Source organism: Carassius auratus, chromosome 22, assembly GCF_003368295.1.
Source record: "Carassius auratus strain Wakin chromosome 22, ASM336829v1, whole genome shotgun sequence".
In the NCBI taxonomy this organism is placed as follows: domain Eukaryota; kingdom Metazoa; phylum Chordata; class Actinopteri; order Cypriniformes; family Cyprinidae; genus Carassius; species Carassius auratus.
The window spans coordinates 13,608,959-13,623,780 of NC_039264.1; the positions used below are offsets into that span (position 1 = coordinate 13,608,959).

General features: G+C 35.0%; 2 protein-coding genes across 2 annotated transcripts; both read right to left on the minus strand.

The window, feature by feature from the left end:
- Positions 1-1,716: 1,716 nt before the first annotated feature.
- Positions 1,717-10,059, minus strand: mfsd8l1 (major facilitator superfamily domain containing 8-like 1). The gene is made up of 12 exons (XM_026197844.1): positions 9,721-10,059; positions 8,476-8,661; positions 7,961-8,023; positions 7,772-7,891; positions 7,483-7,562; positions 7,101-7,407; positions 5,945-6,018; positions 4,649-4,862; positions 4,442-4,564; positions 3,309-3,439; positions 3,142-3,223; positions 1,717-2,140 (listed from the first exon to the last, which is right to left on the minus strand). Exons 1-11 carry the CDS (start codon positions 9,794-9,796, stop codon positions 3,143-3,145), a joined length of 1,455 nt encoding a protein of 484 aa, XP_026053629.1. The 5' UTR covers positions 9,797-10,059; the 3' UTR covers positions 1,717-2,140; position 3,142.
- An 848-nt stretch (positions 10,060-10,907) lies between these two features.
- On the minus strand, positions 10,908-14,804 carry polr2h (RNA polymerase II, I and III subunit H). The gene is made up of 6 exons (XM_026197845.1): positions 14,651-14,804; positions 14,383-14,479; positions 13,354-13,437; positions 13,175-13,268; positions 12,819-12,902; positions 10,908-11,376 (listed from the first exon to the last, which is right to left on the minus strand). The coding sequence occupies exons 2-6, from the start codon at positions 14,453-14,455 to the stop codon at positions 11,259-11,261; spliced, it is 453 nt and encodes a 150-aa protein (XP_026053630.1). The 5' UTR covers positions 14,456-14,479; positions 14,651-14,804; the 3' UTR covers positions 10,908-11,258.
- Between the last annotated feature and the right edge of the window lie 18 nt (positions 14,805-14,822).

Consider the following 14,822-nt stretch of genomic DNA (forward strand, 5'->3'; position numbering starts at 1 on the left):
ACGTAATGTTCCAACAAAACAAAGAAGAAATATTTAAGATTCTGCGACACAAGGTGCTCTTGCTGGAGAACATGAGCATTAGTTTTTTTTATTAAGTTGTTTTGCATACAATTCATGATGAAAATCTTTAGCATGTTTATTTACTGATTATACACAGTTTCAACCAAAATCTAAAAGGAAAAATTCTAAAAGGAAAATTCTTATTTTTATAACGGAACGGAAAAAGAAAAAATGCAAACTTTAGAAGTAAATCATCCAGATGTAGCCATGTTTTTCAGTTTATTAAGAGACACGGGGTAAAAAATAGGCTTTACGGGAAAACAACATAACGGAAAACACACACATACACACAAAAAAAGTCTTTGTCAGGAAGCACCTGGATGATTCCCATCAGAAAACAAATCCCATTATTTACAGTGTGAAAAAAAAAAAATGTTTCAGTAAATTGCCGAGGCTGTTTTTTTTTATTTAAATAATTTTATTGCTGATGAATGTTCTTTGAAAATGTTGAACGTCAAATAATTTGATTCAAAATAAAGTCTGACCACTGAAAATTAATAAGAAGCTGAACAATTAAATTCAGAATAATGAAAACACTTAATAATAATAAAAATAATTAATATAGTTTAAGCACAATAATAATACATATAGTATACATATAGCACTAAAAACAAACAAATCTAACATAAAAATACTTACAATCTTTAAACAAATATTGTCTGGCCACATATTGTAAGTGCACACTTAAATTATGCAAATCCACAACACAAATTATGACACATATTGAATATGTTATATTTCACAAAACCCTAATACACAAACTAAAATGTCTGTCTTATATACACATTAAAGAGTAATGTTTTGTTGTATAGTAGTGATCGCAGGCTCATTTTACAGGTCAGCTGGTGCAGATGAGACAATGGAAGTAATGAGTTTACTGAAGATTCATAAATGCCTCAATATTTCTCAGTCATTCTCAGTAATTGTCTTTTGTGGGTTAATGACGCCGTCTAGTGGTTAGTTTATGTGTAACTGTATTCTACAGTGTTTCACACTTTTAATCTCTAGCCTTTAGTATAATGCAAGAGAAATTAATGTTATTGTAATACGGTATTATTAAAATAAAAAAAGTGAAGTCACCTTTTTTTTTATATATATAGTGTTTTTAACAAAACAGATTGTGTGAAACAAGCTTAAAAGCATTAAATAGAAAAATAGTGTATCAATAATGCAAAATGACAATAGTAAATAGTCAAAAGTCAGAAATATGAAATAAAAAGTCTCAGTTAACCCATTTTATTTTTTCATTGCGGCAGAAAGGTCAAGAGTTGCAAGACACATTTACTGAAACGAAATGGGGTTATGTATTGTCTTAATTATAATTTATATTAATGCAGCTCTGGTACTTTGGGCATAAGGTTGTGTATATATATATATATATATATATATATATATATATATATATATATATATATATATATATATATATATAAAAATATATATTTATTGTAAGTAGCAGCAATCCTATAAAGTTGAAGACAAAAATAATAATAATTAAAAACACAATCCTAAAGCTTTCAAACACAAACAGCCTCAGCATCACTTCAAAAACACAATTAATAATATTCTCTTTTATTAAATAATGAGTCACCAACATATACATATATATATATATATACACACATATACATATATATATATATATATATATATATATATATATATATAGTCCTAAACGCATTGATCTCTTTATTAATATAAAAGCATTATAACGCACATGAATGGATTTTCCCTCAGAATGTGGCCTTCGTTCTTCGTCCTAAAACATCTCCTCTACAGGAATTTCCACAGGAAATAAAGCAGAAACGTCCTTTTAAAGAGTCTTGGCCCTGATCAGAGCCCTGCACAGAGCAGAGATGAAGACATCCAGAGATTTATCCATCGGCCTCGCGCTTGCTGTGTTGGTCTTACCCGCTCCTGATGTCTCCATTCACTGCATTTATGTCTGTTGCTGCAGTCAATCCAGATGATGTCCACTTGGCACTGATCGGCTGGAGTCAAACCTAGATGGATTTCTCAAGATTTATTGAGTCAAATGATTCAGCTCACCGACAACAGCACAAACTAGTTGATGGCAAACCTACAAACAAGCAAAGAGCACTGTTCAATAATAACCTTGCCATTATATATAGATTCACACACAAACATACAACAATAAAATACAGCTGCAAGCAGTGATGACTGGGGTTCAAGCACTTTAAAGCATTTAAGCAAACATGAGACATGGAGCAACCTTTCTGTTAATTATTGACCTGTAGAGTCCAGAGAAATGTACTGCAGTGGTTTCCTGAGGTTAAGCAAAAAAAAAACAGGGACAAGTTCGCAAAAGTAGTGTTTTTTCTTAACACTCTTGATTAATTAACAAACGATTTGGTCGACAAACAGATACAGTTGTAGTCATTTGATATTTTTGTCCTGTTATAGCGCCACACAGTGGTCAGACTCTCATGTGACCTCGGATTGAGGTGTTACATATGCATATCAAGTTTGGTGTAAATATCTCATCCTGTTGAAAAATTAAAGCCAATTTTGTAAAAGTGGCCTCCGCCCCTTTCAAACATTTCGGTGTCCCTTTGACGAGGGAAATCGAAAACTAAACTTGTTTTTTTTTTTTGCTATTTATTGCTAATCACTCTCCAGAGAATTTTTCTGCACTGCTTTGGTTCTGATTCGAGTGAAAATCCAAAAAAAGCAGAATATTTTGCCACTCCATTCCAGCGATACAAGACACTGACGGATGAGTAGTTCAGAGCGATTTCGTTCTTTCGATTGCTGTAGCGCCCCCTATAGCCTAGCCTTGGTAATGTTGTAGAAGGTAATTGTACTACTGTACCATCCCTCAAAGTTGCAGGTCTCTATGCATTACGGTTTAGTCGGCACGATCATAAATATGTCAGAATTGTGATCTTTGGAAATCTTAATTACAACAGGGTTTCGATGCTATGCACTTGAACCACCAAATGTGACCAAATTGTAGCATTCTGCTATTTAACAGTTGCATACGTATACTTAAGCAGTATGCTAGATGTCAGTTCTAAAAGCACCAAGAATGCTTCAGTCTTAAGTTTATTCTTTGATTACCTCAGTCTTCAGACTCAGTTCCTGTGGGACGGTCTACAGTTTCGGGCGCCACCAGCCGCTCGTACGACACCACCATCATGATCTGTCAATCACAGAGATGTCTCAGAGTGTTTTCATGCTCTCATGTGTGCACTAGCTTACGGTCACACGTGTGCATCTGGACTCACCGTGAGCAGGGCCAGCAGACCCATCATCAGCCCCAGCATTACGTACAGGTTAAAGGTCAGACCACCCGCCCAGAGAGGCCCGAGAATGGTGGCCAGTCCTCCGACAGAGCGCCGAATCCCCTGACTGAACCCTGAACAAACACAGGCCTGAGCTTCAGCAAACACTGACTTGGAAACCAGAAAAACTAGAAACGTTTGTTGCTTTGTATGTCACTTGAAAAGCCTGAGAGTTATTTTTGCGCAAAGGTGCGGTCACTAGGGAAGCTTGTTTGCACCATTGAATAAAACTGGAAAAACTGCTCACAATTCTGACACTTTCCTCACAATTCTGAGAAAAGTAAGAATCGCAAGATATAAACTTACTAGGTCAGAATTGCCAGAATAAAGTCAGAATTGCGAGAAAGTCAGAAATGTAAGATATAAACTTGAAATAGAAAATTGTCAATTGCAAGAAAGTTTAAATTGAGAAAATAGTCAAATGTGAGAGAAAGAATGCAAGAAAAATGGTCAGAATTGGGAGAAAGTAAGAATCGCGAGGAAAAAGTGAAACTGTCAGAAAAATTTCAATTGCGAGAAAAAGCCTACATTTTTTGAAAAGAGCAGAATTGCGTGAAAAAAGTAAAATGTCAGAAATAGTCATAGTTGCATGAAAAAAGTCAATTGTGAGAAAGGTGAACTTTGAGAAAATTGTGAGTAGAAAGAATTGCAAGAAATAGTCATAATTGTGAGAAAAAGTGCATTGTCAGAAAAAGTCATAACTTCAAAGATATAAACGTGCAATTGCGAGAATAGTCAGGATTGCAAGAAAAAAAAAATGCGAGATATAAACTTGCAATTGCGAGGAAAATTTTCAGAATTGCGAGAAAAAGTCTGAGTTGTGAGAAAACAAAGGTCAGAATTGCAAGATCTATCACACAATTCTGAGAGAAAAGAGGTATACAGGCACTTTTTTATTCAGATTAGCAACATTTTGAATCCATTGCTAAATTTCCATGGAAAATTCTTTCCAATTCGCTTGGATTTTCATTGACAAAATTTGGCTAAAGAATGGTAAATGTGAGCATGCCCCAAGTGTTTTGACTTGTTTGTAGACACATGGTAAGCAGCTACTACTGTATGTTCTTAGGACAAACCTTGCGTCTTCTCTGATGTAATTTTGGAGAAGAGAGACACCTGGGCGACTGCCACAAAAGGAAGGCCCAGGACCTGAAGGAAAACACCTATGATGAACTCCGCCAGCTGCCACGCGAATCCACCTGAACCAAAGAAACATTTGTGAGCCTTGAGGGATTTTAGAGCTTATAAGCACAGCATTCAGAGTTGTGTGCGTTCTTTCTTACCCTGAGGATTGGCCAGGAAGATCAGGCACCAGACACAGGAGATATTGCAGAGGATGAGGCCGACGGCCAGCACCACTCGCTCCGCCACACGCTTGCTCAGCCAGCGCACAAACAGGAAGCCAGCAATCACCTCAACGCCACACAGACAGTACATGATGCTGTTCTCCAACTCGCCAAAGTTAAAGAACTTCTGCGTCAGAGGAGTCACCATCGTCTAGAGGAATGATATTATCAAACTCAATATGGCACGTAAGAAATTTGTCATTTGCCAAACGAAGTAGTGCAAGTAATTTCCGCCAGATATAAATGTAAATGCCTTTTATTTTCCAAAACATTTCTTGAATTTTAACTGAATAAAGAAATTGGATGCAGAATTGTACTACAAATTTTAATTTAGGGAAGAAGAAACAAAATTTTAATTATTTAAATGTTTTAAATCTTACCTATATGTAGCATTTCATTTAAATAGGTTTCATTATATGTAATAAATTAACTTTAATTCTATGGAAAAACTTGAAAAAAAAAATGTGGAAGACTTTGTGATGGAAGTAACATTTGTTTTAAAGGCATGATGACAATTTTCAGGTTTGCCGCAAAATGTAATATCTAAATTAAATTATCAGAATTAATTTCATTTAAATTAGAAATCTTATTGTGAGTGGGTAATTCAAATATTTGTTCAAAATCCTCTGCATGCAGTGAATGCAATTTAATTCAAATTTAAATTAATTCAAGTTCCAAATAAAATCAACTGAAAACCAAATTGTTTTGAATTCCAATTTAAACTTTTATAGAATGTGCGGCAAATTTTAATTCAAATTCTAAATTAACCTTCTGTGAATTGTATTTCAAATTCAAATTCCAAATCAAATCAAGTCAATTTCAGTTGCAATTTAAATTCCAATTTCGATTAATTCAAAATCCAATTCAACATTCTGTAAAGTTTAGACCAAATTCAATTCAATTACCAATCATCAATCATCAAATTTAAATCCATTTAAATTCCCATTCAACATTCTGAATAGTGCGGCAATTTAAAATCAAATCAAATTCAATTCAAATTCCAATCCAACATTCTGTGGAGTGTGTGAAAAATGTAATTCAAATCCAATTGAAATCAAGTCAAAATTCAGTTCAAATTCATCCAATTTAACATTTGTTGGCAAGTGTGGCCTATTCAATTTAAATTCAGACACATGAACTAACAGTGTCAGTTATTAAATTCTTAATTTTACCAAACCTGCTACTTTAGGTGTGTGTTTGGGTGTGTGTGTGTGTGTGTGTGTGTGTGTTCACCTCCAGAGCTGTCTGATTAAACAGTGTGATAAACTGAGCAGCCAACAGCACAACCACCTCCTCTCTGATGAACTCTGGAAGTAGAAACAATGAAACTTACAGGTTTCAAACCAAACTCATTTCCATAGAGAGTCTGAAATTCAGAGTACAATCACCTGTTTTTATTAGATCAGTCTGTAAACACTGAAATATGTCAAACTAGGTTTCCAGATTTGGTTTATATCAAGTGAACTCATCTGAACACGTAGTGTGTGGTGTTCAACACTACCAAGCATCTTATAAAGTGAAGGTTTTAAGAAGAGTGTTTTTTAAATAAAGCAGCTTTGAAAGTCAAATTCTATGGCAATCCTATTAGTATACTAAGAAGTTGTACGGTTTACTTACAATATTGAATTTAAAAATAAATAACATTTTAATAGCATAAAGGTGTTTTTAAATTTCAGTCGGCTCCACTGAAAATCACCTTCTATTCCAGTATTCTTAAGACATTTTGTAATAAGACACAAAATATGTCCTATTTTCAGCTAACAAGGCTTCCTTAAAGGGGTCATATGATGATACTAAAAAGAATATTACTTGTGCAATACGTTTACGTGGTTTAAAAATAAATAAATAAAAATTATATTCCACATATTGTAAATATTTGTTGCTGCTCTCTGCCTCACCTTTCTGAAACGCGTCGATTTTTACAAAGCTCATCGTTCTGAAAAGCGAGGTGTGTTCTGATTGGGCAGCTATTCAGTGCATTGTGATTGGCTGAATACATCAAGTGTGTAATGGAAAAGTCACGCCCCTTACCATATTTGGAAACACAGCGCAGGAAGCAACAATACTACAGCGAGAAGAAAAGTCATGTCTTCTTTCTTTGCATGAACATTTGGGCGGCATTATGCAAATCTCCCCACACAGTGATGTAGACATGTGGGGGCGTGTCTAAACAAGGAATTTTAGGAAGACAAGCCTTAACTTTTATAAAGAAGATCTCTTTGGGTTTGAGACTTCAGTCTTTGCATCTTTAGGGATCTTATCTTTGCACAAACAGCTTGTAACGCTTCGAAGACAAAGGAAACTTGAACTCACAACATCTCTTTTCTAGTCAGCGGTTTCTTTCAATTCCTGTTATTCTGATTTTGAAAGTCTGTGATTTTGCGCTCACCTCTGCTGGCACTGAAGTTCTTGAAGGGACTGGAGCTGACCTCCTCGGGGGGAGGTGAAGGCGGAGGGGAAACATGGGTCACATCTCCGTTGGCCACTGAAGAGGTTCTGGACTTGACGCTGGTGACCGTCCCGTATGAGCCAGTGAGCTCGTTGGGCCCAACCAAAGGTTTTCCCTCCTCTTCCTCCTGCTCCACCTCCTCCCGCTCCACTCCGTTCCTCTGACGCGTCTCCTCTTGAGGAGTGAAGTCCCAGTACATGAACAGGACTACAAACTGAAGAAGGATCCACAGCAGGCACATGAAGAGCTGAAACACAACAAATAGATTGGTTTATTTCCAAATACTTCAAACAACGTCAACAGGAAATCTTCAGGATCTCACCCCCGGGGAAGTGTATTTGTTCACTGTAAAAGGTCCGATCTGGAAGTCACAGAGTCTGAGAAAGATATTGAATGCAGGACCTAGAAGACAACGCAAAAAAACAAAGTATGAACTAAATTAAATACAGCGAATTGAAGATGTCATATAATTATTTCTCTATTGTATTTTAAAAGAACTTTTTAAGTCCAACATTAAAACATTTGCTGAATATAAACAGGTATCGACTACTGAAATGTTCATTGCACACTTCTAATTTTCATGCATGGTCTGCCATTTTATTTTCACCGACCAATGAGAAGCCCAGCTTGACGGCAGGCCATAACCGCAGCGAAAACAGTCGAACGATCCTCAGGGGCTGTATTTCTAGTCAAGAAGCCAAAGATCGATGATCCCGCGCCAGTGCCAATACCTAAAGCATTAGAAACTGGTTAAAACACGAAAATAGACATAACCTTAAAGAACTAGACCGAAACTTCACCTGCGACTAGACGACTGCAGAGCAATAACCATTTGGAGTATCCCATAAAATACATGAAGTTACCTAAAAGCAGACAGAAACAGATGTTACATTGCAAACACGGTCTTCATTTACAGGAGTAAATCATACAAGATGTAGATTTCTTCATCAGATTTGGAGAAATGTAGCTTTGCACCACTTGCTCAGCAATGGATCCTCTGCAGTGAATAGGTGCCGTCAGAATTTCAGATTTAAAAACCTCTTAACGATGGATTCGTTTTTTCATAAACATGCAGCTTTCGGCTTCACGAGACATGGACTGGAGTGGTATGGAGTACTTGTGGATTATTATCAGCTGGTTGGACTCTCAATCTGACGGCACCCATTCACTGCAGAGCATCCATTGCTGAGTTAGTGATGTACAGTAATGCTACATTTCTCTGATGAAGTAACAAAATCCTCTACATCTTGGATGGACCAAGAGTGAGCACATTTTTATTTTTGGGTGAACCATTCCCATACAAGTGCAAACTTACCAACAATCTCAAAGACATTGGCGAACAGGATGATTTTTTTGGTGGCGAGTGTGCGATCTGACCAGAAGCCAAACAGAGGACCGGCGAGAAGCCCGCTGAAGCTGAACGCTGACAGGCTGAGACCAAGAAAGTACGGTGCTGCATTCAACGTCTGCAGATACCGCCATATTGTGGGCAAAATCACAGCTGAAATTAAATCAGACATACATTGATACATTATGGACACATCTGGTATGATGGTATTGTAACTATTAACTTGATGGCTAGTTAGATTAGTGACTAATGGCAGTTCATTAACAGAGAAACTCTGTGACTTACTGTTCTGAAACAATCTTAAGAATCTCTGAGCACAAAGAGCGATTCTGGGACAGACATGTCGGAAAATGACTCGTATACAAGATGAGTTTTATTATAAACAAGTAACAATTCCATCACTGTTATTAGCAACATCACGTTATTCATTTGTGATGAATGTGACACAGTCTCTTTGTTATTATTGTTATAGGAGTTAGTTACATCAAGAATTGTATTGACTACTGAAACATCTGGTTACATTATTACTTAATGTTCTATTATTATTATTTAATTCTTTTTTACATTTATATGGAGTCCAAATAAAATATTAAACTAATAACAAAACATGTACCAGTATCTTAAAGCATTGAGAATAGTATATTAAATTAATGATACATGTAATTCACATCTTGGATTTGATTCCAATATTGGTTAAAATTAAATTTCAGTGCAACATTTTTGCAGAGCTTGTGGTAAAGTCGAGATCAAATTAAATTCCAAATGAATTTAAAAAATTTTGGAACGTGTGGCAAATTCTAATTCATATTAATTCACATTCAGTTCAAATTCCATTTCAGTATTCTGTAGAGTGTGTAGTTTATGGAATTCGAATTCCAGTTCAAATTTTCAAAGCAATTCGTTAATAATTTTACTAACTACTGAAACTTTTACCATAGTATTTGTATGATTATTTTATATATGTGTATATAATTTGGTATAATACATAATAAAAATAATGCACAAAAAACACCTACATTGAGTCAATGATGTGATGTCATACTGCTTATGTAAACACTAGTATGTTCAAATAATTGTGCAATGGTAATAGCGTCTGACACCATCCATACAGTTCGTATTACACTATGTGGTAAAGTTATCACCAGTAGTGTGATGTAACGAATGTAAACTACTGTTTATAACACTGAGAGGGAGATCAGCAGCGTAACTCACCGTACTCGATCCCGCTCAGTAAGAAGATCAGTCCTATCGTGAAGAAGGTCAGTCTCCTCTTGCGTCTATAGTCCATCTTACTCTCTTTGTGATATTTATGGCTCGACACAGAGATTTTGACCCATTTTATCGCGGCTCGTAATGATCAGGACACTGCGACCAATTACTGCAGCGCTCTCTGAATACTGCACACTACAGCTCTACAGACACAGGTCTGCACCATAGACTGTATCAAAACAAGTCTGAACCAGCGGCGCTGTGATGCAACCCGGACAGGTTTTCTCAACAGTCAGCAGCAGACAGCTCATCAGTCAGGTTTAAAACTAGAAGAGCTTTACTTGAACGCCGTGATTTTGACGCTCTCCGCAGTGAGGACGCATCTCTGGCGTCACTACCGGTCCCCTGCACCCTGGTATTTAACATTAAAAGCTCGATTTAATTATCAAGAACATTATTTAAACTACGCACAACCGATAACATAATCTTAATTATATATATATATATATATAAAATTCAGATTCATGCACACCATGTCTCCCATGAATTCAATCATTTTGACTATCTACTAAACTGATATATTCAATGTCTTGTACTAATATATATATCGTATATATGACTAATTTTTCAATTAACTAAGTCCGAATTGCAAGATAAAGTCAGCAGTATAAGACAGACCGTTACAATTACCTTTTTGTTTTGTTTTTTCTCTTTAGTGCCGGAACAAGTTTCCATAATAGTTTAGCTTTTATCTTTAGATAAAAAAAAATGGCCTGATTTATTTATGCATTTTTGTTTACAATTCAAAAAAAGTGCCCTATACTTTGAACTATAATGTAAAAGTCTTTCATGTGCGACACTATAGAGATTATGGGGGGTTAAATATTACATCCAGGCAGCTCACTGCAGACTTGTGCCATGGAGCGGTCTTGTGATTTGCATTACAGTCCTCACACAGCCGCCTTCATGTAGTTTAAATCAGATTAAACCTGGACTCCCATTTATGTTGGGATGCAGTCTTTCCTGTTTTTTTTTCGCTTAGCCTGTTATTCTTTGTATTTGCTCATATTCACACGGCTCAGGATGAAATGACATATGCATGCATTGGAATCATTCCCCAAGTCTCAATTACTAGCTCCCCCTCATCTTAGAGAGAGTATTTCAGACTTAATATGCGCCTCAACAGCTTATTACTAGTAAACACAATTTCTCATTTACTGATAAACGGTTTAAAAGAAAAGAAGCATACAAAATAAAACATGTCTCTGATGTCATTAATGTGATTCTACAGGGATTCAATCAACACGTTTGGCCAAAGCAGTGCACATGCACTAGATGAAATGAGAAAGCAGTTTAACAACTGAGCATTCATTTGATTTGAATATAAAACCACGCATATATTATTTGTTACGTAATTTACCATGGGCTACAGTTTCCACAACAGGAAAACCTCAAAGTTAAACAAGAAAGAAATGATAATAATAAAAATCCCGTTTTCTCAGTCCATAGAAGCGAGTGTCACTACAGGACAGGAGACACAGTCAGAAAGCGAGTTTCTTCATAAGCAGATAGACCCTGGAGTCCACTTCGAAACCATGCAGATTATTAGCATCTCCCTGAAGTCGCATCAGCAGACCTCCATAAGACACATATGCAGATCTGTGCAGAAACACAAACACACAAATCAGTTTACAAACAGTGATGATATTAGAAAATAAATCATTTTACATTCAAAAATCTATTTAAAATTAAAGGCATACTCCACCCCAAAATGAACATTTTGTATGAAATCCAGGAGGCTTTTGACTGTCCCATAGACTGCCAAATAAATTACACTTTTAAGGACCAGAAAGGTATTAAAAGCATAATCAGAATAGTCCATCTGCCATCAGTGTTCAACTATAACGTTATGAAGTAACGAGAATACTTTGTGTACGCGAAGAAAACAAAAATAACGACTTTTACATGGTGCTACAATGATGTGGAGAGACACAGAGGAGACGACTTGTTGAATAAGGTAGAACCGGGAGCATGCTCCACATGGAATTTTTTTTTTTTTTAAGATATGTGTTTTGCATGTTCTTTTGTAGTTACTTTACTTTTTTTATTTTTTACAAAAATCAAGATTGAATTCATTATTTATTCAAAATCCCATGTTATATGCAGGCTATTTAAGACAATATTGGCTGATTAGATGGCAATCCTGACCCAAAATGTTTGTCCTCAATCTCTTCACTGTTCCCACATCTCAGACCTCAAATACATAACACATTACCCTTTTTAGACATATTTTAGTAAAGAGTAAAGAAAATAGTATACAAAACTTACTAGCAGTTGCCAAGTGGTTATCGGTGTTACTTTTCATAACGGAATATAAAAAGTTACGACAAGCCTACAACCGGCCCCAATCCTTTATTTACCCTTGTAAGATCACAATACAATATTATACAAATAAAATATTATTATATCAAATATAAAATTCTCCAGGCAACATTTTAGATTAAGACTAGACTTGCTTTAGTTCATATAATTTCTGGCCGCACATTTAGTTTGCGTACAACTTCAGATCTGAGCTGTCGCCTGTTACTGATGGTGTGCCACAAGGCTCAGTCCTGGGGCCTCTTTTATTCATTATTTTTTCAAGCTTGTTGGACAAATTTTTAGGAAGCTTGGAATTAATTTGCATTGCTATACCAACAACAGCCAGCTCTACATGCCTAACTCTGTATTTCCTTCATCATCTCTGTCAAGCTGAACAACCACGTGTTCATCTGAGAAGTATGGGGTCCAGGGCTTTTAGTTATGTTGCCCCTCATTTGTGGAATGCCCTTCTCCAGGACATCTGTAACAGTGAAAGTCTTCACACTTATAAATTGCTGTTTTATTGCATTTTGTAGTTTGCTTTGTTTGCTGTTGTTACATTGATGTTATAGGGAGATTTGATAAGGTGAGTGTCATGAAAGGTACCCACAAATAAAAACGAATGAATGAATGATGTGTCAAATTTGCATGTATTTAGAAATGTTAATGCAAGCAAACAAATAAATAAATACATAAATTAATATGCATTAAAAAAAAAAAAGAAAAAAAAAGAAACTCACAGTCGTGTTGCCGCTTCTGTTGAGGTTTCGTCTCCTTCAATCTTATAAACCTTTCCATACATGACATAATCAAACTGATCAGCCCTGCAAAAGAACAACAAAGACCATAAATTATGATTTAAAATAGCGGTTTTCTATGTGAATGTACTATAAAATGATCAAAGCTGTATTTTTAGCATCATTCCTCCGAGTCTTCAGTGTCACATGATCTTCAGAAATCATTGTGATATGACGATTTGCTGCTCAAGAAACATTTATCATCATTATCAAATATGGAAAACAGTTGTGCAGTATGTTTTGCATTGCATTATTATTCATAGTTTATTTTATGGTTATATATGTATATAGTTGTGTACCTGGACGGTCTGTCATCCTGAGGGTTGTATTCCCCATCATCTGGCGTCCCGTCCTCATACAGCGTGCTGGCGATCACCAGTCTGAACTTGTCACCTGAGCGAACGATACGCCATCATGAGGATGATAACATATCAAAACAACAACAGGAATACGACTGAAGAGCAAACCGATCACTTACCAAGATCAACGGGATAAATCTGGATGTTCACGTCAAGGATCAGGTCCATTTTGAAAGACTCACTTTCACAGTGAAGACGAGACACTAAAAACAACAAAGCAAAAACAGTTAGAACTTCTGACGTAGAATTTCATTATTATTCTTTTTTTAACAGAAAGCAAAATGATAAATAAGGAAATAATGAATTCGAATAAACTAGCGAAGAGATATTTCTTGGTCATGCTATATACTATCAGTCATTTTAAAATCCAATTTAAAATGTTTCTATCACAGGCCTCCCAAACTAAATCCTTTATTGTGATTTCATAATATTTTTACCTTAATATCGATTCTTAAAGTAGTACTTACATTTAAAAAAACTACATTACTAAATATAATTAAAACTAATCCTCTATTTAAACTTAAAAGTTAGTAATGTATTTTAATGTATTAAAAAAGAACACACTTCTGAATATGTAAATTCCACTTTAATAATGGACACTGAAAAGCTAAATTATAAAGATTACAGTAAAAAGAATCACTTTACGCCCAAAATATTTCATTATCAAGTAGTATCTACATAATAAAGTGTTTATATTAAAAAGCATGAGTAAAATAAAACATAAAAGCAAGTTTAAATCTATTGATTGTCATTATTTAAACCTTTACTTTGTCTTGTTTTAAATTTTCATTTTAATGCATTTTTTTAAAAAAAAAATGATAATTTAAATGTACAGTAATGTAAAAATATCCCAATGATGGGTATACAACACGAGCTAAAAAGATACAAATAAATATATTTTTTCTATATTTTATTAATATTTTTAAGTATTATAAGTATTTTTATGCCTTTTAAAGGAAATGTTACTATGAAAATAGTATATAGAGAGATATTTTATTTTATCTTTTTAGCTTGTTTCGTATATACATTATTGTAGTATTTTCTACAAGACTGTTCATGCAATATATATATATATATATATATATATATATATATATATATATATATATATATATATATATATATGAATGTACTAAAAACCATCTCACCTCTATCAAACTTTTTCCCGTCTGGATCGATATCCTTCACATCGAAGATATCCTCGAACAGAATTCCAGCCATTTACACACCAACTGAACTCTTATCCTGGTAACAACCAATTAAAAAAAAGAGATCAATGTCAAATAAATCTATGTTTAGCTTTTAAAAACATATAACGTTAAGTATTATGTCGATTAAACCTCATTCTGACCGTATTCTAACAGTTACAGTAGTACATCACCAATTAAATAAACGATTTGTGCAAATATTACATACTTTCTCCAGATACAATGCGCGCAAGATCGTTCCAGTTAAATATAGGGAATATCAACTGTGCAGATAAACAACAACTTTCTTCTCATTCAACACAAATATGAAACATGCCGCGAAACAATGTGCTTCACCTCTGGCCACGTGATTTACTACTACATCCGGGTCATGGCTCGCG

Coding starts and splice junctions, on each gene's coding strand:
- polr2h (XM_026197845.1), bottom strand. CDS start 14,455: ATGGCTGGAATTCTGTTCGAGGATATCTTCGATGTGAAGGATATCGAT. Junction 13,269..13,353: donor GATTTATCCCGTTGATCTTG/GTAAGTGATCGG, acceptor TCGTTCGCTCAG/GTGACAAGTTCAGACTGGTG. Junction 11,377..12,818: donor ACAGAAGCGGCAACACGACT/GTGAGTTTCTTT, acceptor GTTTCTGCACAG/ATCTGCATATGTGTCTTATG.
- mfsd8l1 (XM_026197844.1), bottom strand. CDS start 9,796: ATGGACTATAGACGCAAGAGGAGACTGACCTTCTTCACGATAGGACTG. Junction 4,863..5,944: donor TTAATCAGACAGCTCTGGAG/GTGAACACACAC, acceptor TCATTCCTCTAG/ACGATGGTGACTCCTCTGAC. Junction 4,565..4,648: donor CTTCCTGGCCAATCCTCAGG/GTAAGAAAGAAC, acceptor TCTTTGGTTCAG/GTGGATTCGCGTGGCAGCTG.